We start from the raw sequence: 27,360 nt of genomic DNA on the forward strand, positions 1-27,360 counted from the left end.
TATATACCACCAGTTTAGAAACATGCCTAATTGCTTATGGTCAACGTCGTACCACTGCCAGATCACACATTAAACAGATAACCACTATTATTATAAGAGCAACTTCCTTGACCTCATATTTTGGTCTGGCTCTGAATTCCTGTATTTTACCAGTTTGGTTTGTTACATTATGCCAACCTTCTGCCTGTACATGTCATTTTCTACTCCTGTAAGTGACCGGTGCAATAGAGAGCTTACTATAAAATACATATTTGAGCACATGAATAGAATAAATTCAAGAAATGTGATCACAGTTGCTCCTGCAATGTTTTTATAAACACAGTCTCTGCTTTTTTATTATAGTTAAGGTACAGTGTGTTATTTGGCAGGGGAATCTGACTTGAAAATGTAAAAGGTTCAGGCAACCACACATTTGGAAGTAGAAATCTTTCCTTAAAACATGGCTCTGGTTTTTAAACATAGCAAAATTTCTGGAAACTTCAGTTTCTCAAAGTCTGCCAAAACTGCAGTCACATGTAACATATTCTTGGGGCTTACATATAATGTTTCAAGTAATAAACAACATCTTGTTTAGAGCAGCATGGAAAAAAAAAGGGGGGAAAGCACTCATTAGGAGTCAAAGCTCTACATCAGTACTAAAAACAAAACATGTTTCTCACAATGAAAACTCAGAATAACTTTTATGATTTATTAATAAAAGATTTATGTGCTCTTCACATCTCTAATAATTGCAGTTAAAATCATAGGTTAAATTCTTACGGCAATTAGGTAAATTATATTACAAAAGAAAGAAAATTTCATATTCATTGAAGTGCACTCAGGTTTTCAGTAACAAAATGAAGAGATATTAGCTGTAATTCAGTAACAGAATGAGCTATATATCGTACATAACTATACATTGCCAGCAGCCCTTCAATGCTTTCTGTATAACTCATTTATCATACACTTTTTATTCAGGAATAAGGCTGTATGAAAGAAAAAAAAAAATGTTGCCCATGTGAAGTCTCATCATGCAAAATATTCACAGCTTAAATATATGCACAGTCATCTCTACTAGTCAGACACCATTTCAGTCCACGCATCAGAATACATATTAACAAAATGATATTGAGACAGAAATAGCACACCGCAGCCAGCAGTGAAGTATGGGCCATAATGCCTACCTCACTGGGATCTGGTCGGGTTTAATTAATTAATGCTTATGAAGCACTATGAGCTCCTCAGATCATCACTTCAATTCATTACCACCAACATTTGTTTTGTATCCCACTTTCCCCCCTTAATTCAACAGTGAATTTCCTTCAGAAAGTGTTGCATTTACGGAGTAATGAAATGGCTGGAGTGATCTGACAGAGCTGCATTCGCAGGAGTACAGAAGGGAGCAGGACCCCTTCCCTTTCCTTTCTGTTCTTTTGGCATCAGGTCTAAGGAGAGTGTGAAGCTTCATGATGTACAATCCTTCCCCTGAGAAGCCATTCTGGACCAAAGCTATGTCAAAACACAGCAGGAAAGGTTAAAGGTAAGATGTAACATCAAAGAATTAGATATTAGTCTGGGAAACACCATCGCTCACATTCATGTTAATTAAGGATGGGTATGAGCTACAAAGTTCAGAGGAGGATATGGATACAGGCATCTAGTTCTTGCCTCATCTCTAATAATTATTAGATACATTGGCTGGAAATAGTTGGAAAGAAAATCAATAAGAGAATGAGTCAAGAAAATGAATGGCAATTTCAAATACTTACATGCATAGGATTTCACTCAAGGGCGAGACAAGATAAAATAAGTAGTCTGTATTAAAACAAAACAAAATATACTTTGATCAAAACTCCATTCAGTGGAATTTCCTTTAAGGACTTCAAAATTGGAAGGCTAGAGAACTTAACAGAAAGATTATCTGGTAAAACTCTAAGGTTGTTATAAAATTTCAGAGAAGAAACCAGATTAAGACAACAAAATTACTGGTGGAAGAAAAGTTGATAAAGAAGACTAGAATTTGATAATGGGGGAATTTAATTATTCAGATATTGATTGCTATGATAACAATGTGGAAACCAACAGAGTTTGTTTGTAGTGGCAATGCTATTAGCCCACTGAGCAACCAGTAGTTACGCTGAACCCTATACTTGGAGATAAGCATGTGTACTGTTCTAAGATTAATTTTAATTATAAAATTTAACTCTAATTACATTTAATTTTAATATAATTTAAAAGTTAATGATAGGGAGCTCAAACTTCACTATGATAAAGATCCTCATAGATGTAAGGGATAAATCAATAGAAGACATTCTTATCAAGAAAATCTTGGGAGAGTCTCAAAGTAAATACTCAGGTTAAAAGAACAATTAAGGAAACCTAAGACACTCTTAGTAAGATTTCCTTTTTGAATCAATATTAACAATAGAGTTCACAGAGCCAATAGGGAAAAAATGGCCAATAACACATAATAAAGGCAATCTAGTAATAGTGAACCAGCAAAAAACAGATAAGCTTTATGGGGTGTATTTTGTAGATATTCTGACTAGCAAGTTCTTCATCAAAGATGGGAACTCATCTTTCAGGACTCACAAGTATAACTTCTTGTTATTTTTGTTCCTGGCATACCAAAGCATGGGCTTAGCAGTTTATAAATGGAATTGACCTCATGCAGTCCCATGACCATAAGACTCATCTGCAGTTCCATATATTATATCTCCAATCACTGTAATACAACCAACGTACCTGGGAGCAGGTACTTAAAATCCATCTCTCTAACAGAGCTCCAGCAAGAGGAGTGAGAAGCAACCTCAGAAGCTTGGTGAAGATGTGGTCTTAATTTTTTATACCTCCTTCAGACCAGTGTTAAAGCTGACTGTTTTTCCCACAGGCTGGACACATGCGCTTTTGTTGCCAACCTACTGCATCAAGGAAAGCACCATCAACAAATGCTGTGCTTTGCACAATGCTGCGGACGTCTCTGCCAGTGAATGTCCACTTTTGTGTCTAACCTTGGTGGAGTGGAGGCTAGGGACTCCAGGTTTCTGAGTAAGAGCTTGTGTTGTCCCCAAAAACCTTCCTGGCTTAACTGAGCATTGTTCTGCCTAGCTCTTCCTTTGGTTTGTACAGAAGGCTCAGCTCCCTTAGATCTGATGGCCAACACGTGTTTCCACCATAGGCAAGAAAAGTGTGGACCCAAACTGGTCAAAAAAAATCCTATCAGACGTGTTTTATCATTGGTTTAAAATGAAACAAAACAAAGACACTATTTTTCATGGAAACTAATCTTCTTTCAGGGTAAAATGCAATTTTCATGGGGAAAGAAAAAAAATAGAAATATCAATTTTGTTTTTCTTGTGGGGAAAAAAAAAAAAAAAAGTTTTTTTGAAACACCATCACAGTGCCTCACAGCCTATTCCTTTCTATGATTTATAAACCAGATTACAATTTGTGAAATATCATCGCACCTCAGTAGAGACCTGGACACTTCAGAAGGTAGAACCCTCTTTTTCCAATAAGAACTAGATTTTTAAACACCACTTTTTTTGGCCTTAAATTTTTAGTTTGGTTTCAGCCTGAGGAGAGGGGCTACTTCCTCTCTAAAATGTTAGTTTTACAATCAAACTAAGCATAGCACTTTTAACTGCATTTACCAAAAATTGCCAGGTTCAGCATTGCAATGGAAGGACCTACAGATCAACAAGCTGATATGTGAACAGAAAACTGGAAAGGATAATAAACTTTGTAAAATAATGGAAAATTAAAGCAAAGAAACTACTAATCTGCTACAAAATAGTATATAGTCCATATAAGACATTAAGAATTATTTTGGCAGCAGCAAATAAAAATATACTTCTTGAGCTAGAGAGATCCATAAGAAATGTGAATAGATATCTGTGATAAATCAGAAATGTTAAGAAGCATCCCAACAGTAATTCTGATCGCTTGGCACAGAAGTAAAGCAAATACATTGCATAAGGGTTAACTCCGCATCTCACATAAATCAAGTTAACACCATTTAAGTTAGCAAAATTTATTCAAAGTCAAATTCATTTACTCTAGCCAAAGATCTGTCCCTAATTGTATCCTTCGCATTTTATACTGCATTAACTATTTTAACGTATTCAGCTTTAAAGCCCAATGTACTTCAATATAAACTCCATTACATATACATATATACACTTTTGTGTACATATGCACATGCAGAGGAATACATACATATAAAATACTTTTAAATCATAATATAAACAAATTAACATAACACAATTCATAGCTATGAAGAATAGACTAGGAGCAGTTTTACAGGATTTAGTGGGGAAACATGCTGAAAATCCTAATTTGAGTAGAGTCAACCAATGTGGATTTAGGGCAGGAAATCTTGCTCAAATAATTTGTTGGAATTGTAAAGATATCACTGCCAAGGTAGGCAAGGAAAATAGTATAGGTGGTATATAATATGCCTAGACTTTCTTGAGAGTGTTTGATAAGATCCTACACTGGAGATTACCAGCAAGGTACAGAGCCACTGTGTAAATGATAACAAACTTTAATGAACTGATAACAGTAGGAAAACAGCATTCATTGAATGACTTCGAGATTGGCAGTCAATACAGGATAGTGCTTTGGTCAGGTTAGGAGCTTGTCTTGTCTCTAATCTATGCAAAAGAATTAAATCAGAATATCAAAGGTAACATATCAAAATATGCCGGGGACATGAGTTACAGTAGCAACAACTGCCTGAATGCAAGATCCAGATCACCAACACATGCAGCATCAGCACCACCAGGAACACTGCTGGGCTGGAGCACAGAGCTGATAGAGCAAAGTAAACAGGCTTGTTTGATGCAGAGAAAATGTGAAAGCGTGCACCAGCTGGGGAGAAGGGTGGAAAGAAACGATGGAGGGATGCCATGCAAAGGGAAGAGGGGAGAGCAAGAAAGAGCTCAGGCAGAAACTGGAATTCCAGGAAAAGGGAGGAATAGAATAAATAGGATGTTGCTCTGTTTGTTTGTTTGTTTTTACCTTTGAGTTAGGAGCTTGAAAAATTAGAAATTAACAAAAAAAAAAAAAATCCAGATTATTATTATTAATTAGGAAAATAAATAAATAAATAAAATATCTATTGCAATTTAATGGGTAAGTACCTGGGTAAGACTTTTTAACCCAGGGATGGTGCTATCACGAGAATCAGATAACAAAGCTAATCCTCCTTCCTTTGCACCCAAGCCCCATGTAGTTTTGAAGCACTGTGGGTCCCTTTCTGCCCCCAGGGTGATATGGACCTGTCCGGGGGTAGCTTAGCATAGGCAGGAGACTGGAGGCAGGACAAAAAGCCTGAGGACTTATTTCTGTGCCACCATGTCTCAGGTCTAAAGTGTTTAGACCCTTAACAGCCCTCATTTTTTTCCTAATGGTATAGGTTATTTTTTTCCTCTCATGGTAATAACACAGAATTTCACCAGATATTTAAAAAAAAAAAAAAAAAAAAAAAAACAGCATCAGTTAAGAAAGGGCAGTGTTGACTACTTTTCTCAAGTTATACTTCCATGGTGTGTTTCAAACAACTTGTCTAACATTACAGCCAATTTCTGTTGGTTTTACTGCCATGTCTACTTCATTTATTTTAGTAGAACATCTTTCAAGAGTATGACAAAAAAAAAAAAAAAAGATTTGGCCTTGTGAGCATTGTTCAGAACTGTACAAAGACTAAAACTCCTGCTCATTATACATATTTTTAACCAATTAATCTGTTTATGCGAGAAACCTCAGAAAAAAAAGTAGTCTGACATTGTGGTAGTTGCTATGCTAATTTCAGATTTCAGTGATACAGTACATTTAGATGGGGAATGGGAAATCCAAGGATTTTAGCTGTGGGTGTTTACAGTGCAACAAATGCCAAGGGAGATGTCTCCCATCCCTCACTCCCATGAGCTCAGTGTCAGAACAACACTGTCTGGGATTCTTGCATTTTCAAATCATCTTTGGATCACCAGCTCTCTGGTAAGTTTGGACTCAAACCCCCAGATTAAAAGGCAAATATTTTAGCATATTTTACAGGTTTTTTTGTTTTTTGTTTTTTGTTTTTTGTTTTTTTTCCCTGAATCACTGTGGATCCTGGATTTGAACTTGAAGTTTTCTGTGCCACTTTGGTACTGTATACTGATTTTTCGACAGCTGGATGTCCATGGCTTCCCTTCTCAGAACTGTTTCCTCACCTGCCTGAAACTAATAGATAGTTTTCTTCTGGTTCCAAGTTTCTCAGAGTTCTTTGTCCACCCTCTGCTGCCATCTTAGTTCCTGAATAAAACCTCAGCATTTCTCAATAGGGTGGAGAATTTCTTCCCCTAAACAATCTCTAGTTGCAACGCTTCTTTTATTTTCAGATCAAGCGTTAAACCAGACAAAAATCTCCTATTCATCATATAAGTGCATTGCTTTTCTAAAAAAGAGAGTTTAGCTAGATACCAGAAATAATTGTTCCCATACTAGTTTTCTGGGATTTCAACACTTAAACAACAAACTTTCTTGATCTCACACCACAGCAACCTACTTTGCCTGCTTCCTTCACTTACACTTTACCCTGAGTATTTTTGTTTCACCACCATTTTGCTCTTTGAAATTTCAAAATCACAAGGGTTTACTTGTGACTTGTCTCTTTCCCCATGTTTGTTTTCAGATCTCTAATGACATTCTCCTTTGAGTTGCCTCAGAGGAAGGGGAAAACCCATTTTTTTAAATGTTGGCATTCTGAAGAAGCATCTGTATGCTAATTTGCTCTCAACTTTGCTAGCAGAATATTTAAAGGGAGATAGTTTTGAATAAATGAAGACCAGTTAGCAGTTAGAAGTCTTTGTAATGCTACTGATTTCTTGGGAGCTTTTTTTCCTCCCATCAGCCTTCAAAGCTGTTTCTTGACTTTAGGAGATCACTGAGTTAATGCTTGACTACCAAAAGTCCTGCTCCACCTTAAGAATTGTACTGAATCTGTCAAACATCAATTTTGAATCAATGCCAATTCAGTATAAATAAAGTGTGATATGGACACTCCAGCAAAGGATAGCCTGCAAATCAAAAGAACTCTTATTGCACAAGGAACATGATAGATTTTCTCCAATAATTCCAATTTTGATCACCTTTTCCAAAGAAGAACTTCAGTGACTCAAATAGGAATAAGATATGAAGCAATCGTTGTTTCTGACTGTTAAAGATAGTTGATACAAATTAAGGATGAGACTAATCCTTTCTAAAAAGACCTAAACATTAACATTTTCATAATTAGGATGGAAGCTGAAGTAGTGGTTGTATCTGGTGGGTTTAAAAAAGATGCCAATTAAAAATGAAAAGTCTAAGAATAAACAGTAAATTCATGGAGAGCTATCCAATTCACAGCGTGGCGGGCATTTTGTTAAATAAAAGCACCAAGTGAACTGGAGTATTAATGAACAGAAGAGATAGCCAGACATGTTTATATAGGCAGACAGGGCTGGAGGATATATCGACAAGGCAGGGAGGTGTGTTGTAATAAACTTGATGGGGGACAGACTTGTTGGGCCAAGTGTCCCTTTCCCGTCCAGGAATTCCTCCTGTCCTCATTACCCTTTCACCTCTGGACAGCTGCAATATTAAAATCTGGCTCATGTCTTAAGGAAATTGAGTTTAATGTCCTTAATTTAGTCCCCAGTCCACATATCTCCGTATCACAACACAATCATACAATTTGGCTCGACCGGCAGCATCTGCTCAGGAAAGAGGCCCATGCTGCAATGGCAGGGCTGTTGCAAGGCAAGGCTGAGACCTCTAGAAAGCATGCATAGCTCATCTCTGTGTAATGCCTGTGTGGTAGGTTCATACTAAAGAGAAACCCTCTCTTTTTCATTCCTTTGTTTTTCTGGTATCCTTTGCGTGTAACATTTTAGTTGCCAAAGCAGTCAGCCTGCTCCTATATCCATGACAGCAGCCAAACTGGACAAGCACACACATGGTCTCATGGTTCCCTGTTTTTTAACTCACCAAAACAGGTAGTAGCCTCAAAAATGCAATGAGTAATTAGCCTGAATCAGGGTAGATTGCTCCTCTCTGAAGCATGGGTGAATGCTGCAAGTGCTGCACCCATCGATTACATAGAAGAGAAAATTTTAGTGGTGGGTTTTGGTCATTTTCAGTTAATAAATCATTTAAATTGATAACTTCACATCTCCAGACAGACTTCTGATTTGAAAACTTCAAGAATTGTTGGGTAGACATACAAAAGGCACTTCTTTCTCTTCATCTGGAAAACATCTATGTTACACGCTTTCCAACACTGAGGTTTTTTCTTCGTATCTTTTTTAAGAGGACTTTTATTATGCCAATGCTATGATTTTCTTCTGATCCATTTGCTTACAAGCCTAAGGAGCATAAAATAATATGTAGATACTTGACAAGTATTAGCAGAAATGTCAATGTACTGGGTGCGTTTTGGGGTGGAAAGGAGGGTATAAGATGGAGAGTAAGTCTGTCAGCTTGAGGCAGAAGAAGCTGATTTGTAAATAACAAAATTGTAGGATTTATTCTTTTTGATGCACTGCACTTTTATTAAAAGAAAATCCCCTGGAAACCTCTGTAAATGGCATGAAACATATAATTAGACTTAGCTTTTCTCACTCTCTGCTTATTTAAATGCTCAGTAACTTCAATGGTGATTCAGTAACAACTGATTTTATAGAAACATCTGACAATGAGAACAAATATTTGCAGTGGTTTCAATCTCTGCTCTGTGTTTCTGTCCCTTCACCACAAGGCATGAGGGAGAGCTGCCTTCCCTGCCTGCACACCCGCACCGCTTTCCCCACAGCTCCCACCTCCATCCAAGTCTGCTTCCCAACACTAAATGCCAGGAATAAAAACCCCTAAATAGGACACACCTTGACTCATGCTTCCCAAATGCTAACCCCTAAATTCCAGGCACAGATCTCAGTGATGGCTTTTATCCTCCTCAAAATAAGTGCCAACAACAGGTGGGTTTGGCATTGATGAGACACCACAGCCACATGCAGCTGGTGGGTGGCAGTGGCACAGCAGCTAACCCCAGCACCCACCTGCCCCAGCAGCTCAGGGAGGCTGAGGCACTTCAGCTGCAGGTGTCCAAGACCATGCCGTGGTTGGGTTTGTTGTCTTTTGCCTGGCCTCGACCACTTCTGCCCTTTCTGTGTCTTCTAGGGGAAGAGATCTTGCATGTAGAGCCACCCCAAGCACCCCAGCACCCCAGCACCCCAAGGCCTGTTCCCACCTCTGCTGGCTTCAGTGGCATCTGCTGCCCATGACATACACAAAAAGAAAGGTCAGATAATTAATATAGCGAATGGGCACCATGCTGGACCCATGGAAATGTCTGTGCTTGGTAAGACGTGGCTCAGTCAAACTATGGCATAGAGTCCCACTGGTACAGCTCCTGACTCATCAGAGCCATGGATGTCAATGCTCACAGCAACCCAACCCAGGTAGAATTTATTCTGGAGGTTTTGCCTCCCCTCTAGCCCAAAATCTGGAAAATCACAGCCATTCATAACCTCCTTGTGGAGGGCCCTTTATCAAGCGGCCCCACTGGCTGAGCACCAAAGGCTAGTGCCATATTCTGCCTCACTCATCTTCTGCACCCATTCCCAACCTGTCAGAACGGGGGAAGAAATACAGTCAATATAGTCAATTCTGAACTATATATATGTGTATATATATATAAGTAGGCATTTTTAGAGAGTTTCAGGTTGAAAGTTGCTTGTCAGAATCCGAGAAAGGAGCAGCAGTTGTTCTGACACTGCGGTTTTCACATCCTTGTCAGAGACTTGAAGCAGGATAGCTGATGTGTGTTAAAAAAAGGATGGCAAGGTTTTAAAATAGTTTAGATGCTGCATGGAGCAAATTTCGAGCGCTGTAGTAAGAGCTGGTACGAGTGTACATGCGCCTACCACCACCCGTACGGGGAAAAGGCTTGTTCGAGTACCGGTGTCTTTACTGCAACACCAACCCGGAGAACCACAGAGCAAATGGCCAGAGGGGTGTCAGGAAATTTCCAGATAAACATTTTTCAAACACAAACTGGGGAGGGAGGGAAGACCTGGGGAAAAGTTTCATGGCAGTAAAAATAAGCTCTCCTGTTTTTGACAGCTCTAATAACCCAGAGCCCAAGATTTGGGCTTGGAAAAGGGCCAGTTGGCCCGGCCTCCATCCGCAGACGAGCTGGAGGTGATGCTGATAGTCGGGGGGAAGCGAGCAGAAGAGCTGGCAAGTCCAATGCCACCACTGACGGAGGGGATGCCTGCCAGTTCACACATAAGTCTGCAGGTCAGACGTGCAGCGTCGCTGGGACAGGCGATGCAGAGCAGCAGCAGTTTTCCAGATATTGGGCAATTCTATAAACAAGGAATTTCCTTGAAAGCTATGTGGCAGAATCTAATCGTTTCAAACCATTCGGGCTTTTCTCAATATTTTTGTCACCCTCACGTTGGTGTAGATTTTGAAATACACAGACAATCTCCTGGAGTCACAGAGAGAACAAAATGCTTTCCCCGGGGCGGTGATAAGAGCTGTCGGGGGCAATCATACAATCACGGAATGGTTGGGTTGGAAGGGACCTCACAGATCATCTAATCCCAAACCTTGCCTTGTGGGATTGACTCAAGTTGACTCAGAAACTTTTGGATGGCCACCAAAATGTCAGCTTTGCACCTGGATTCCCTGCCAGTAACTTCACCTTCACTGGCTTAATCGGTAGTCAATAGGAAAAGAAAGAGATGGTGGGAAAGCTGGGGAAAATAAATTTGACCTGGTTGTAAAATAGGTAGAACAGGATCTGCCCTGTAATTTTATCATTTATATTCACCATTTTGCCTGGTTAAAACAAAATAAATAAATAAATAAATAAAATAACATAAAATGTAAAATAAAATCTGCATTTCCAGTGTAAATAAGTCTTCCACAAAGCTGTCCGTTATCCTCATTAAGGCACAGCACGATCCAGGGGGTTGGGGCTAGCTCAGTGCTGCATTCGCTCCAGTGCTGCTGCTGCTACCAGAGGAGAGGAGATCCTGGGGGATCCCTCGGAATGGTCCCTTTGCAGAGAAGTGTGGGTGCCTCTCAGGGATGTTAGCTTTTCTCCTGCTTTCAGAAGCAAAGTCTGCAGGTTTAACCCCAATGCTTGCCTCGTCCCTTTGCGGAGAGCTTGCTGCCGCTGCTGCCCCCCCGATGGCCAAAGCGATGGCAGCTCCTGGCACTGGTCTCAGAGCTGGCCCCCCGTGCTGCAAGGCTGCAAGCTGACTGCTCTGCTATTACAGACTCAGCCCCCCAGGAAAAAAAAAATCTGTTATCACTGAGCATATGCAACTGCTAAACATCCTATTCAGTATAACTTCAGCCTGTTCTGAGAACTACATTTCACAGTTTCTTTATACAGTATCTGTCTGTCAGATATTGCCCACTAGATTACCATAATCTATATAATATACTTCCACCATAAATGTATATATATATACATTTCTTACACATATATATATTTCTTGGCCAAAATTTTTACTACCTACTGTGAACAACAAAAAAAAAGAGATTTAAGTTTTTATTTTAATTTTTCATTTCACGTGTACTATCTTCCCTATATAAATGGCACTAAACAAATTTAAACACTAACATGCATTGCATTCCGGTATTTGTGCCTCCATTTCAGTGTAATTTCTTTAATCTCCTTTTCTTTAATCTTTAATAGTACTGCATCCATTTAAGGTGTTTCTAGAGCATCTATTGCCGTGGTTCTTAAGTATGACAACAAGGAATAGCTCATATGCAGAATATCTGGGATCCCTGTGCACTTAAATGTACCACTAAATATAAATGCTTAAAAGATTTCATTTCTTACTAAATCTAATTCAGACCCGGCATAAACGAAGGCAACTCCTAGCAAAACCCCGTGGGTGTCAGGCGGGCAGTATTGCTGTAATAATTAACCAGGGGTCTAAGGCAGTAGAGCAGAGGCTACTCCTTTAATTTCTTGCTTTTCTCTCTTTCTTTCTTTTTTATACCTTTCTGGGTATGGTTTTGTCCGGCTGCCCCTTCCTCCTTTCTGTTCCCCATGTGGCTGAGCTGTGCTCATACCAACTGAACGCCGAGCGTGTTGCACAACAGGCACCGCTGCTTGCACCTATTTGCTGACCAACTTGCAACTGCTGTGCAGCTCATGCTCTTGCTTTGTCGAGCAAAGGGGGGGCTTGAAGATTATGATTTAGGCATATTAAAATATAACGAGTAAATGCTGATGTCGTCTCGCCGGGAAGACACTTGAAACAGTAAAAATGGATATAAAAAGTTCTTGATATTTTAAGCACCTCAAATTGAAACAACCTTTGGTCTTCTCACTAAGTGTCATATAAACAAGAAGGGAACACTGCACGTCTGAGATATTTCTTTATGGTTTCCTAGCTTAACTCTGCATGGTTTTAAGCACTGTATGTGTATTGCTGGAGACCTTACCACCATTTTTGAGAAAATGGGGCCTAAATGCACTCATATCTGAAAGATACACAGTCTTATTAATGCATATATGCCATGCATAGATTATTAACAGCTTCATAACTAAACACAAGCTTACATTTCAATAAACATACTTTTACAACTGCAAAGAAAAAAAGTTTTACATTAGGATGTTACTTACTTCGTGTCTTTGTCCTGGGAGAATGCAACTAAAGAAACCACATTTAAAATCAGACATTAGATATGCAAATATGTGTTCAGATCAGAGATACGAAAATTATTCAAATGATTAATTATTCATCATAAAAATGTCAATTAATAATTCTGAAGCATAATAGGCATCTTTCTGATGCATCTTTATTTTTCAAGCCTAAATACTGTTGAATCTGTGTTCAATTGCATTCTAACAAGTTTTTAAAAATTCAACAAAGTAAACAACCAACTATAAACAAAAGTGAGCGGCGAATTTTAATAACTGCTGAGAAACGTGCCTAAAGTTCAGCACCAACCCCAGAAGAGAGGGGGAAAATCCCGTCGAGTGCAGGATGCGCATCCTCGCCCACCCACCCGCTGCCCCTCGCCCCGCAGCCCCTCGCCCCTCCTCTCTGCCCAGCATGAGAAGCGGTTCGGGTCCCACGGATGCTGCTCTCCTGCCCCAGCACACCCTGTAGTCAGGAGCTGAGGCGTCAGATGTGACTTTATATATGACAAAATTAACAAAAACATATGAGAGAGATTCACTTTTAACATGCAGGGACTCACACGAGATTAAATATTACAGTGATCTGCTTGTTAGAAATGCCCAGGGATAGATAAATTAAAGCCAGACAATCTTTTCCCTCGCTTTTGGCTCACATCCTATCCCTACATGGGTTTTCCGCAGAGGAACTTGAAAACTTTGGGAATGTTGATTCAAAAGGTTTCTTCTCAAATACCTCATCAGCGGGTGGGGGGAGAGTCGTTCCCTGACCCTTTCTTCCTCTCCTCCGTGCCCTCTCCTCCATGTGGAAATGGCAAAAAAACAAAAGGCTTTGCTCTCTACATCTTAGTTTACACGGACACCTGTATCGAGGAAAAGCATCCACCAGCACCTTGGGGCCACACAGGGCATTCCCCACGCAGAAAAATGACTCCAGTCTGCCCTGTCCTCTGCCACCACAGGTGGCTGCAGAGCTCCCCTTCCCCCCCAGTGTGTTTCAGTCTTTTTTTTTTTTTTTAAAAAAAAAAAAAAAATTCCACTTTTTTATTTTATTTTTTTTATCCCAAGGCAAGGGCAGCTTCTACACCAGAGGTCTGCTCATGAAAGCAGCCGACACCCCCAGGGGCCTGGGCTCCCCCAACAGGGCCCAGTGCCAGGCTGAGGGAAGGATGCTCTCCCCGGGCTGGGCTCGGCTGGGAACCTCTGAACAGGGATTTTTCATCCCTAACGCAGGCAGAGTTTGGTCCTCGAGAGCCCTGGCTATGAAGGACCTGAAATAAATGCTTCAGAGCAGCTAACGTGTTTCTAGAGGCACGAAACCTCTGTCTTCACTAGCCTTAATCAAAACCTATCAGCTAGAGCGTTTCTCAATACAGCCTCTTTCTTCTGCTGGAGACAGAACCTAACGTACATGATTATAGAGGGGGGGAGAATTGTGCCCATCCTCTCCCTGGCCCTATTCCTTCACAAAGTGCAGCAGGGGACCCTCCAGCAGGGCAGCAGCTGGCAGAAACCTGGGGTGCAGGTGCTGCCCTCAGCCCTGGCACCCCCCTGACAGCAAAAGTGAGGGCATGGGCAAAAAATGTGCTCCCCATGGCATGTCCTGGGGAACGAGCGAGCACACCCGGATAGCTAGGGCCCCAAATCATCCTGCCAGACCAGGACTGAGCCTGCAAAGCTACCGGGGCAGCAGGGATCAGCAGAAGGACGAGGGCCTGCAGGGCCTGCGCAGGCTGCGATGCCCACAGCAGGGCCAAGCCCCGGGCCCCCCTCTGTTGGTGGGGATCCTTGGGGGGCTCTCTCCCCCTGCCCAGCCCCTTTCTCATGGTAACAAGCCCCTCACAGCGGGGATAGCCCCCAGCTGGCCCCACAGCCCCACACGGGGCCGCGGGGGGGGGGACATGGGGTCATTTCCATGTGCGGCAGACAAAGAGGAGGCCATGGAGGAGGCAGCTGGCAGCACCCACCATGGCATCTCTGGCACAGGCTGCCCCCAGCTCCCCTCTCTGCATTTCCACGCAGGAAAACTTAAGGAAAAGGGGAAAAACCCACAGCCAGGGAACTGTCCTTAAAACTGCCCCCTGAGCCACACCACCCAGTGCCCTGCACAGGGAGAGAGCTGGGTATTTGGGGTCTGCTCAGTTTAGGATGGATGGGGTGGGGGGCTCCTGTCTGAAGTGGAGAATCGCGTGAGGCTCTGCACGGGAATGCTGAGCACACTGCGAAAGGGAAGAGGCTGGGAGCCGGGCTGCCAGCACCACCCCAATAAAGGCAGGATCTATAGGCTGTCATTATTTCCATATCCTAAAGAAGCTGCACGCCCATTATTAGTTCAGAGCAGGGCAGGAAATCATCACCCGGATTAAGGTTAAATTCCATCTCAGAAGGGCTTAGCTGACTGCTAAATGCTTATGTCCAGTGTCCAAAAATTAAAAATAAAAATAAAAAAATAAAATAAAAAAGAGAAACAACCCACCCCGCATAGCATGTTACAATAGCATCTAATAAGGTTAGGTGTTATGCCACTGCTGCGAGGCTCGGAGCAGTTTATCGCTCTGATGCAAGCCCTGCTAGGGCGCTTCAGAGCTGGAGGAACTGTAAGATTGAGGGCTGGAGAGCAGGCTGCAAAATTATGAATAGGGATTATCTGACAATACCAACATGTTCCTTGAAGCCCGTGAGCATCATCGCACGGTCTGAGGGTTTGTTTTTTAGTGTAGCTGCTGATATATGTTTTATGATACAACATCGGTGGCACTCCTTCCTACTGCAGGTTAGGCTGCAGCTTCTCTTAATCTGCCGTTCATCCTCCCGTTCTGTAATCTGGAAACATATGAATAATATGTAAGGCATTTGTAATGGGATTAATTTATTTTGAGAACTTGTTTGTGTTGTGGGTTTTTGGTTGCTTTTTCTTACATAAAATGTGGATAACTGGAAATCAAGCGAGTCAGTAATTAGCATTCACTTTTTTCTTTTTCTTTCTTTTTATCATATGCATCTAAATTCAGTTTAGCTCTTTAAGGAATTGCCAGACTGCCCTTGATTTATAGGCAGTGTCTTCTGGATCTGAGAGGATCTAATTCAAATTAATAATACTTGAATCTGATTTCAGGATATTTGCACTGTGCTATACATTTCATTAAGATATCACCACGTTGTGTGCCTGTGTGTGTGCACATGACTATCTACAGGTATATTTAGGCATTGGCAAGTCATGTAACCTGCAAGAAAAAAAAATAATAATAATAATAAAACAGCGTTGGCATTTAGACAGCAGTGGCAAGAAAACTTTTAGCAAAGCCAAGCTAACTCAGATCCGGGGGGGGAAAAATAAAATAAAATAAGTGAATAATGAAAATAGCGAATCGAGGGGGGGTGAGGGGGAATAAAATAAGTGAATAATTAAAATAGCGAAGAGAAAAGCCTTGTCCCCACCTCTTCGCAGCTGCCGGGCTCGGCGGCAGCAGCCTCCAAGCACTGCGCGGCCGCTCGGACCCACGGCCCGGGCAGGGCGCAAGTAGGGCGCAAATAGGGCGCAAGTAGGGCGCAGCCGTCGGCGCAGCCTTTTTCCCCCGTTCCTCCTGCCGCGCAGGGACCTGCGGCCGGGGGACAGGCAGCGAGGGGCTGTGGGGAGCCTCGGACCCCCCCCTGGGCTGTGCTGAGCCCCCCCGGAGGCAGCCCCCCGCCCTGCCTCTCCCCTCTCCCCCAGACCCGGATCACACCGGGGCACCGACGCCTGCCTGGAGCTCGCAGGGTTAGGTTCGGGGAGGAGGTGAAAAATAGCAATCGCATCGCGGTGGAGAGGATGAGCTGCTGTTGGGGGGCTTGGGGGACCCCCGCCGTCCTTTGCAGTGTTTAATCATCAGAAAGGTGTCCTCTGATCAGCAGCATTTTTGAGTGCAATTGCTAGTGACTATTGCTCGCGTTCCTGCTCTTGCTGTAGGCACACATTCAATGCTCAGTTCAAGAGCAGTTTATCTTAGCTTAATGTAAGTAAAAGTATAGTGTCGGATCAGTGTACCATTTGTTTCAGTTTTCTTCAGGAGGGAGGGAAAAAAAAAAAAAGAAAAAAAAAAAGTGCTGTAATAGATTTAACTCTGTCAAAGCAGGGAAATTGTTCCGCAGCTCCCTAATACAGCCCTTTGGGCAGCTCCACGGTTACCTTCAGAAAGGATCACGCAAGTAGGAAAGACGTGAAGTTTATCTTTGCACGGAGAGCATTTCAAGCCCTTTTAGAGGGAGAAGCGGCTGCGGGTTGTGCTGGGAGCCGGGCAGGAGCGGCTGAGGCTCAGCCATAGCAGCCCCTTTGCACTAAACCGCCTCGCTCAGCATCCCCAGCCTGGGCTGCCTGACTTACTTCTGTATTAGTTCTCAATTACGTGCAGTGTAAACCAGCTTTTTGATTAACAAAACAGCAGAGCATTGGTTAAGAACACTTAAACTTCAAAAAAAAATCCCCCTGGGAAGTGGGCTCTGAATTGGTTAATAATGTGCAGTACTTGCTAAATTGCTGACTTCCAGATGTGGAAAATATCTTTCTTGTTTAGGACCTACGTAACCTGATTGGATTACGACAGAAGCGTCACATTGGAAGGCTTTTGAGTGATGATTTAATTAACCATACAGTAGAAAGCTGTATTTGCCAGGAAACCCCTTCCATATTTGCATAACCAATCCCTTCAGTGCAAAGGTGGAGTCTGGGCTTCTTCTCTTTTTTTTTTTTTCTCTCTCTCTCTCTTTTTTTTTTTTTTTTTTCTAGATGCAATTTTATTTTAATTTTAATACTTTGCAAAGGTGAAAAACTTGTAACCTCCGCGAAGTTCGGTACCACGCGTTGCTCGCCCGAGCTGCCTGCCGTGCAGCCAGCCCCGGGCAGGGCAGGGGCAGGAAAAAGCGCCCAGCTCCCCCCTGCTCCCTATCTGTGAACAAAACAGAGCGACTGTAAGATCTCAGCACGGTTGTTGTGTTGTTTTTTTTTATTATTTTTTTTTTCATCAGATTTAGCTGACTATTCAAATAACCTGGACGAGTGCTGAAATGAAATGAAAGAGAGGGAAAAAAAAAAAAAAAAAATAATAATAATAAAAATGCCCCCAAAGAAACGCGTGAGGATAAAAATAAAACAGCAGCAAAACGAGCGGGAGGCAGCCAGGAGCTCGTTTGCGGTGCCCGCACAGAGTTTAGTTTCTAGGCGTTGCGTTAGGGTAAGTTTTGGCCCTCCGCAAGCTGCGGGAGCTGCGGGAGCGCAGCGGGGCAGGATGCGGCCCCCGGCGGCTCCCGGGGCGGCCGAGGCGGGGGGGGGATCCCGCGGGGGGGGGGGGGGGCGGGATCCGGCGGGGGGGATCCCGCCGGGGGGGGGCGGCAGGGATCCAGCCTGAGGGCAGGGATCCGGCAGGATCCTGCTGCGGTTGGGGGGGGGGGGGGATCCGGCACACATCTTGCCTGGGGGAGGGGGATCCCATATGAAGGGGGGGTTGGGGGGGGAGGTTTATACCCTGGGGGGGTCGCAGGGGGGGAAGAGGCATGAGGGGGGATAGGGATGCACCGCGGGGGGGTGGGGGGATGCAGCCTGGGGGGGGGAAATGCACCCCTGGGGGGTAAAGATGCACCCCTAGGGGGGAAAGGATAAACCCCGGGGGGGTAAAGGATGAACCCTGGGGGTTAAAGGACGCACCCCGGGGGGGTCAGGGGATGCACCCCAAATTGGAGGGGGGCAGAGGCTGCAGCCGGGGGGGGCCGAGGCCGCATCCCCCCGCGGGGCAGGGGCTGCGGGGGGGCCGCGGGGCGCGGAGCGGCGCGGAGCGGGGCGGGGGGCGGGCGCGGGGCGGGGGGCGGGCGGGAGGAGGTGGAATTGCATTTGTGCCGCTAAAGCCCTTCGCGGAGACTTCAAGGTATAATCTATCCCAGATCCTTTCCCAGAGAGAAACTTGGCGATCACGTTTCCACATGATGCTCACGTTTGGTGCTCTTCAATTATCCCTCCCCACAAAGATAGGTGGCGTGTGTTTCAGGGTCTCTCCTCTCGCTCCTACAGAAAAGAAAAAGAAAAAAATGTCATTAGAAGAGGCGTAACACGTCAGTCCGTCCCCAGGTTTGTGTTTCCTGGAGTGGCAGAAAGAGATCAGTCCTAACCTGCCCAGCAGGAATAACGGTCCTTCCGACAACTCTTTGCAAGGCTTTTTACAATTTCTCCAGGAGCTGCATCTCCCTTCACCTTTTCTCCTCCACTTCGCGGCTTCTTCATGCTTTTGCTTCTCACCATTTCTGGCCAAAACTACAACCAAGACTTCGCAGGTAGGTTGGGAATTTAATTCCGTTTTCCTTCTTTTTTTTTTTTTTTTTTTTCCTCCCCTTCTTTTTCCTCCCACCACCTCGCGCTCCAGCGGGCTTCTTTAATTTCGATAGCGTTTGATTTTTTTTTTTTTAATTTTATTTTAATTTTTTTTTAAGCATGCTGGCTTCTCCCTGCCTTGCTCAGACTTGGGGCGAAAATCTCCTTTTTTTTTTTTTTTTTTTTTTTTAACCGAAACCCGAAGTCACTCGGGCTCCTGCTCCGGGAAGGGGCGAGCGGGGTCGGGGCGCTGGGGGCTGCCCCCCCGCTACCTGTCACCAGGTACGGGAGGCGCCTTGCGCACCGCAGCAGCCAAAGTTTTAGCGCCGGGGAGGCACCTCGTCCTCCCGCAAAAAGGCGAAATCAAAGGCTGGGGATTTAAAATAAAAGCCACCCGGCCACCTCCTGCTCTTTTATGCTTGTAGGGTTCCCTCCGGAGCCCCAAAGTTTGCAGGTACCTGTTAATGGTAACGCCGAGCCGGCGCGGCCGGGCACCGCTGGAGCCCCAGCCCGGGGCAGGGCTCCCGGCGAGGATGTGTTTCCCCAACCAGAAAGTTTGCTGTTTTGTCTGCTTACTTAGTTTCATTTCTTTATTTTATTTTGCGAAGCTGGGTGAAGTAACACCTTAGCTTCTGGGATCCTAAAGCAAGAAGTGAAAGTACTGACTGGAACTTAAAAGTCGTTTACCAAAAAGCGAAAAAAATATATATTAAAAAAAAAAAAATGCTAGCCAGTTGTCTGGGAAGAAAAGTGTTGCCGAGATCTGCAGGTTTCAAATTATTGACAACTTTTGGGGGGAGGCTGAAGAGCAGGGGAGATAGCGAAATGCATTTAAAACAATTCTCCATTGGGCGTTTTGCATGAAAACGCCACTCGCCGAGGAAGGCTCAGAGCCTCGCTCGCCTCGGCTCCTGTCCTCCCCACTCTGCTGCATCCCGTGTCAGACCTGCCCCGGTGATGCCAGCCTTGCCCACTCCAGAATCGGGGAAAAACTGGCAAATCCTAAACTTTCTGGCGCATTTCTCAGCCTCTCCCTTCCTCGGCCGCATGCATCCACATCCAGAGAGCTCGCAATCCTCCCTGCCCAGGCGCAATCCCAGGCAGGAGAGTGTGAGTAAACATGCTGACCCCGCACACACACACTCTCAATATTCCCATCCTCTTACCTGCTCGGGGATTTTTTTAGCCAGGCAGGTTTTATAACCGCAAAGGTCTGAACAGAGAGTTCAGGCGGAATAAAAGACCTAGCAGCAACACACTTCCCTGCTCAGTCCTGGTGTGAAGCTCCAGCAAAGTCAAAAGACACAGGGAATAATAATAAATAGAAAAGCCCACTTTGCTGGGAAAAAAAAAATGGTGAGGCAGGTAATCATTTATTTTATTTTATTTTTCTACGTTTTGTACAAAACTCCCAGTGCAGGGGAAGACAATAGATGCGAAGGCGAGGAGGGGGAATCCTGCTCAGGAGAGCAAGGGTTAATTGCCCTTGTTTTACAGTTTGCATCTGTTACATCTTTTATAGCCCCCTGTTTAAACTAATCCTCAAGTCAAAGCATCTTTAAAGCTACAGCATCTTCCTCGAGGTGGACTGAGTTTCAGGAGCGTTCTTGCAGCAAAGCAAAGGCTCCAGTGACAGATAGAGGCTCCTGCACAGCCGGGTACGCACAGTAGGTCCCAAAGTTTACAAGTTAAAACACACACACCCAGCCTGAGAGCCTGAAAACTCTGACAGCGGTAGTTTTGATTTCTGTTTCTTTTCTGGGGAAAGAGAAAAAAAAAATGACACTCTGAAGCTTTGTTTAAGTAAGGGGCAGGGGAAACCCTGAATATTGTCAAACTGACTAAAAAGGTGACAGAGGTTTATAATTACCCCGCTCATTGTTAGGGGGAGGGGGAGGTCTCCGCTCTGTGCTTTACCCCAAAAGGGCAGGGGAGAGCCATGTTTCCCTCCGCTCTTATCACTTCGCCGGGGTCCACTCTGGCAAAAAAAAAAATAAATAAATAAAATAAAGAAAATGAAGGCAGGGGCAGCAGCAGAGAAGGCTAGCATTTCGTGCGCAAACAAGTCCTAATGTCAAATTAAAGTACTTTTAGGAGGAAACGGTCCGCCTAGCATTGAGTCAGGCAGCCTACTGTAAAAGCTGTGCTTCTCCTCATATACGGTCATGAGTTATGACTCATTTGAGATGTAATTCTGGGCTCTCTCTGATCTGCTTTGCTGGTGCAACACACACACACACACACACACACGCGCACACACACACACACGCACCCGCACACGCGCGCACACGCACCCCGGGAGCGAGCGGGAGCCACACGCACACGCACACCCGCACGCAGGGGCACGCACCAAAAAGAAAGAGAGCGAAAAAAAAGAAAGCGAAAAAAAAAAAAAAAAAAAAAAAAAAGAAAGAAAGAGAAAGAAAGAAAGAGAGGAGCAAGAAGGCAATCTGCCCGGCTGGGGAGCGAGGGGGGAGCCCGCTCCGTCTGCGTCCCACCTCCCCCGGCACGGCAAGCCTCGCCGTGTGCGTGGATGGGTTCTTTTGCGGGTGCAAATTCGGGTCCCCGTTGGCGCCCTGCGTTTAAATGGGATATACCAATGCCCACATTGTTGCTGTGTTTGGTTGTTACATAGAGTCTGCGTGCTGCTGAATCAGGGAGTCGAGTCCATGCGAACTGCCATCTGATCCACTCTTATCAATGAAGCAGCAGATCATGGCGGATGGCCCCAGGTGTAAGAGGCGAAAACAAGCCAACCCCCGGAGGAAAAACGGTAAGCAGCCCCCCGAGCAAACTTTTCCGGCCGGGCGGAGAAGCCCCGGGGGGGGTGGTGGTGGTGAGGGGGGGGCTGGAAGGCGAAGGGGGGGGACCCGGCGCAAAGCGGGGAGGCAGCGGCGGAGCCCGGAGCGGGGCGTCCCGCGGAGGCTGCGCGGCCGCGGAGGCTGCGGTGCTCCGGTGATGCTGGGGGGGGACACTCGGGGAGGCAGCGGGGTGCTCCAGGAAGGGGCCAGGGGGGCGCGCAGCGCGCCCCCGCCGCGCCCCAAAGTTTGTTGCGCGGGCGCGGAGCGGGCGCGCCCCTGCCCCGCGGCGGAGGGGAGGCGGCGGCCGGGGGCTGGAGGGGCCGGGGGGGCTCCGAGAGGAGCGGAGAGGAGCGGAGGGGGGCCGAGAGGAGCGGAGGGGGCGCGGAGAGGTGCGCAGGGGGGCGGCCGGGGAGCCGCCGGCCCTGGGAAAAAGCCGGCACCGTGAGAACCCCGGGGCGCGCCGGCACCGGGCAGCGCCTCTCGCTCGGGCTCGGCGGAGGCTCCGCAAGGAAACTTCCTCCCCGGGAACCGGGAACCGGCCCCACGAGGTCAGGGGGGGGCCTCCGGGCCACGCTCGCCCTCGCCCCCCGGCCCCGGAGGCTGCGGGGGGCAGGGGGGGCGCTGGGACGCGGTGCTCCGCTCCGAGCCCCCCTCGGGAGGCTGGCACGGGTGCGGGGCTGTGTGTGCGTGCCTCCCCGAGTGCCTCCCCGTTGTGTTTTTTTTTTTTTCCCTTTCTCCCCCCCGCCCCCGGCCGACAGCCGCTGCCCCCCTCCCGCAGCCCCTCGCACGGCCGGGCCGGCCCCGCTCGCAACAACTTTCCTCCCCGCCGAGGAGCCGGGGGAAAGGAAGATGTTTTGTGCGAACCTGAACCCGCTCGCTTAGGGCTCGGCTACTTCTTTTAAGTGGAGAGGTGGAGGTGGGGGTGGGAAAAAGGGGGGGGGGGGACACGACAACAATAACAAAAAAAAAAAAAAAAAAAAAGAAAAAACAAAGAGGAGAGAATGTTGATTAGAAACAAATGATCCTTCCCCCCCTCCCCTTCCCTCTCTCTCTCTCTAGGTTGTGAGTGTGTGCGAGTGTGTGTGTGTGTGTGTGTGCGTGTGTGTGTGTCTTTTTCTTGTTGTGGTGGAGGCGTCGAGCCATATGGGGGAGTGATAGAGGAATTTTAGTCAGAAACTGTTCGCTGTGTTACACTGGCTTTTCCCTTTGTGTTGTCTTTGATCTATTTGCTTGGCTTAGTATTACAAAAAACCCCAACTAAAATAATATATTCCGAGCAGCTTCCCAAGGATCCGTTCCTTGTTATCTTTTTTTAAAGTCTCTCCCCCTCCACCACCACCCTTTACTCTTGTGTCTGTCATTATTTAAGGTGGTCCTCACAGAGGAGACCTCCCCTTCCCCTCATCTCTGGGTAATTTAGTAGACATTAAAATTACACGTAATGTTTCCCTCTCCTCTCTTGTGTTTCCTCTGTTCTTTTTATTAAATGTTGGTTATTGATTTTCTAAAATCAATGTCTGTTGTGGGGCTTTTTTCCCCTTACAAGTATCTAAAGCACGTTGCTGATCAACTGGATAACAAAAGCTTTGTGTCAAGTAGCCTTTTTTCTTATGTTAAACAGTCATTTTTGAGAGAAAACGAGAATGAGATTTAAAGCAACGCATCCAGAAGTGCTCTTTTGCAGGAAAGAATATTCTGAGTGTTTGAGGGGGGTTTATTCTTCTGCTTTCGCCTCCTCGCCTTTTAACACAAGCTTATTAGTTTAGCGTGTTAAACCCATCACATGCTCCGTGCTGAGGGATGCGCCCGTGTGTCTAATATTTTCTCCCCCCGATCCGAGTGGAGAAACAGAAATAAAAGGGCCGGGTGCCCGCGTTTGGGTAGGGCACCCCGCCGCAGCCTCTGCCCCCTGCCCTTGCGCGCAGGGCTTGGGGAGGACGCGCGGCCCGGGGTGGCACAGGCTCCTGCCTCCCTTCGCCTCGGGGCTTTTCACCCCAAGTGCTCTAACTTGGGAAGCCGCCCCCGGCTCGGGAGCCGCAAGTTGAATTGCGATTTTGGAAGGTAACCACCGAAAGAGCCCGCAAACTTCAGCTCAAGTGTGCGCGCTGGCTGCGCGAAGGTCTAACTTGTGCGCCGGCAGCCTCTTGCTCTGGCCAGGGCAGGGGGGAAAGGCTCCACTCTCTGCCTGTCCCCTCTTTTCTTCTCTTTGTGCCCCAGAATTTGGTTCTCTCATTCATTTCCGAGTGAGAAATGTCCTGGTTTTGAGAAGCAGGTAGACGAGAGAGGGTGGGTTTTGGTGGTGGTGGTGTTGGGTTTTGGTGGTTTTGGTGTTGGGTTCTTTTTTTTTTTTTTTTTTTCTTTTCATTTTCTCTTTCTCGACAAGCACGTATCCAGTGCCTTTCCCGTTGGGAATTGCCCAGGATTTATCTGGACTGAGTGGATTTTTGCTTCTTTCCTGGATTCGTGGAAAAGATGTCACTTCTGAGCTTGTGTCTTTGCTGATAACACTAGAAACGGTGATGCTTATCGAAATCAGACAGAAATTCCTTATGAAACGCGGCAGGACCAAACTAAAAATTAAAAACACGGGAAATAAATAAACAGATAAATAAGCCACCCAAAGTAGATGGCCATCGAGGAAGCCGGAGTGGCGTGAGTGCAGTCGGCCCCGAATTGCAGGGGGGGGACCCCGCGGGATCGCCCAGCCGCCGCTCCGGGTGCGCGCCCGGCGGCGTGTGCGGGGCTGGGCAGGGCTCGGCTCAGCTCGGCTCGGCTCAGATAACGGGGCCGGCTGCGATCGCGGCGCCGAGCGGGGGGGAAAGCCGGGGAGGAGCCCAGGGGGGGCGAGATAACGGCACGGTTGGGGGCTGAGAGCCTGGGGGGGGGGGCGGCTGGGCAGGACGGCGCCCCCTCCCCCCCCCCTCCCGGGAATGGAGGTGGGGGGGAAAGGAGGGGACCCTATAAGTGGGGTGGGGGGGATTTGGGGTTGAGGGGGGGCCGGGGGAGGCAGCCCAGGAATGCGGCGGCGCCCCGGGAAGTTGGGTCAGATGATTCCCGGCGCCTGACTCACTTCGCGGCACTTTCACTCGGGAGAAGTGGCGGCGGAGCAGGAGGAGGAGGAGGCGGAGGAGGAGGAGGAGGAGGAGGGAGATGGTGGAGGAGGAGGAGGAGGAGGAGGAGAGGGCAGCGAGCCCCCTTTCCGCCCCGCTCCGCACGGGCGCCCCGCGGAGGCGGGGGTGCGCAGGCAGCGGCGCGGGGATGCGCGGGGATGCGCGGAGAGGGGCGGCGGGGTCCCTGCTCCCTGCCCTGCCCTGCTCTGCCCTGCCCCTCTCCTCCTTAGGCCAGTGTATTTTTTTCCCCTGACCCCCCCTCAAAAAAAAAAAATTAAAATCCCCTGGAAGGAGGGGAAAGGGGGAGGGGGGAAAGTTGGAGCTAATTTACTCCAAAGTTTCAGTAAACAGCTCCCTTTGATTCCTTTGCCATCTCGCTTCCAGTTGCAAAGAAAAGGGAGAAAGTTCAATGCTTTCAGGGCGTCTGAGCCGAGCAGAGCCCGCAGCAGCCGAGCGGCCGCGGTCACAGTGCCCGGAGCCCTTCCCCAAAAGACACCCAGCCTCCTTTAGGGGATGTGGGGAAGGGGGGAAACCCACTTCACTTCCCACTTGCCAAAGAGAAAAACGAGCCCGGCTGCTGCCTTTAGCGAGTGGGAAGCGAGGCTCTCCTTCCCAGCCGGGAGAAGTTTGGAGGCAGCCCGGGGGAGGCTGGCGAGGCAGCGGGGAGGCTGCCTGTCGCGACATTCAGGTGGCGCAAGCTGGAGAGGGCACCTGGGAGCGCTGCCTTGCCTCGGCACCTTGCCGGGGGGGCGAATCCGTTGCGAGCAGATTGCTCGGGAGAGCGGCTTCCTCGGCTGGGAATTAAATGCTCTCCGTCGAAGGAAGCACCTGGAGATAGGTATTAAAAATCGAGGCGCAAAATGCGGGCAGGGCGCAGCGCATCCCCCGCTGCACCGCTCCGCGCACCGTGGCGGCCGGAGCGAGCCGTGGCAGGGAGCAGAGGAGGCTGCTCTCCGTGGCAGGGCTGATCTATTCGTTTTATTCGGAGTTTGGAGAGAAGCAGGGAATTTGGAGGTTAGCGCCCGCTTCGTCGCTTGCCACTCGTGACGGTGCTGCGCTCCCTGGGCTCTGCTTATTGCACGCGAGGAAAGTTTTGGGGGAACCTCTGACTGCTGTGAGAAAATACATTCAGTGCCTGGCAAAGCCACATATGAAAATTAAAAAAATAAATAAATAAATTTAAAAAAAATGAGAGAGTTACAAGTTAATTATTGATAACGATACGAAGCCAACTGCCCAAGGTAGGGAGAATAGATGGAAGACCGAGATGCAGGCTCAGGACAGGCTGGTAATATCGCCCAAGAAAAATGTGTGTCTCCCTTTAGAGTGGAAGGCAGGGTGTTGATCCTTTTACAGCAGCCCCACATTCATTCCAAGAAATAGGAAATTCTTCGCCTCCCAACAGTTTTTGGCATCTGCATTATCCCAGTGCTTTTAAGGTGCATTTTCTCCTCTGTGAAAGAGAACTCTTTGTCCTTTTTTCTCCAAGACCATGGCTTCCCAAGGTAGACACTATTTTGTGCCTGTCACATAGAAAGGGAGTGCAGGTTTGCAGTGCTCACAGACAATTGATTGTCTGCCCTAATGTGTTTCATTTACATGTTTATAACGTCAATAGTGCTGGGGTGTCCACTGTACCATTCATTCCAGCATTCCCACAAGGGTGCAATTGTCTGAATGGCCAAGTCAGACACCTTTTTGATTGCTCTTTAGTTGTCTTTTTAGAGTACGGAGAAAAAGGGGAGAAATCTGTGAGGCAGAAACACTAGTTGAAAATATTTCAGAATTAAACGTCACCATTAAAGCAGATGTGAGCATTAGACAAACAAGATATTTTAACTAAGGCTCTGAAGGTGTAAACAAATTCAGAACAGAGGGGATGGTTACTGCACGCTGCATCCAGTCTTGCTCCTTAATTTTTTAAGCTCCTTTTTTTTTTTCATGTTTTGTGGTTTTCATTTTCATTTCACCCTCTGTAAATGCAGCCACCTCCTAACTCTTTGTATGCTTAGCTGTAATTTGCGATTTTTTCCCTGTGTATTTACATATCTCTGTTTATGCCAACAGCGTCAGCTAACCGCTTGGAAAGTCTAGTGAGAGAATATTCAGGCTGCGAGAAGCATAAACTTAAAAAAAAAATAAAAATAAAAAAGTAAGATCCAAATATTTCTTGATTAAGCATTTTTAATGAAAAAAAGAAAGGACAATGCCTGGACTTCTTGAGGCAGTTTAACTCAAATAGCTGTGTACCAACTTCTCAGGGCTGCGGCTGCCGTCCTCTACACTGCGAGCTTTCAGCAAAGTGCTCCTAGGAGTTGCAAAGTCCCTAAAAGCTCGGTTTTTAAGGTGTGCTGTGCTGTTTGGATGCTGTTCTGTCCTTCAGCACAGAAGCTGCTTTCTGAGGGAGGCGAGGAACGACTGCCTGCGTTTCCTACCCGAATA

At 46.4% G+C, this 27,360-nt stretch overlaps 1 protein-coding gene and 1 long non-coding RNA gene across 6 annotated transcripts in view; one reads left to right on the forward strand and one right to left on the reverse strand.

Annotated features, from left to right (window-relative positions):
- Window positions 1–406: 406 nt before the first annotated feature.
- On the reverse strand, window positions 407–18,515 carry LOC137858797 (uncharacterized). The gene is made up of 4 exons (XR_011098008.1): window positions 15,335–18,515; window positions 12,656–12,683; window positions 1,749–1,794; window positions 407–1,488 (listed from the first exon to the last, which is right to left on the reverse strand). It is a non-coding gene; the product is annotated as an uncharacterized lncRNA (long non-coding RNA).
- Window positions 18,516–18,576: 61 nt separating this feature from the next.
- ZEB2 (zinc finger E-box binding homeobox 2) overlaps window positions 18,577–27,360 on the forward strand; it is a 111,749-nt gene continuing 102,965 nt past the window's right edge. For 2 of the 5 annotated variants that reach the window (XM_068687040.1, XM_068687036.1), the window contains exons 1-2: window positions 18,577–18,970; window positions 21,643–21,780. Coding sequence is in view for 3 of the 5 variants with exons in the window: in XM_068687036.1 (XP_068543137.1) it covers window positions 21,708–21,780 (73 nt within the window). In the remaining 2 variants the exon portion in view is untranslated. Of the gene's footprint in view, window positions 18,971–20,999; window positions 21,533–21,642; window positions 21,781–21,879; window positions 21,963–27,360 lie in introns of those variants that run through there. The other 3 variants (XM_068687037.1, XM_068687038.1, XM_068687041.1) reach the window with 3 other exon arrangements.

This window comes from Anas acuta, chromosome 6 (genome assembly GCF_963932015.1).
Source record: "Anas acuta chromosome 6, bAnaAcu1.1, whole genome shotgun sequence".
Lineage (NCBI taxonomy): Eukaryota > Metazoa > Chordata > Aves > Anseriformes > Anatidae > Anas > Anas acuta.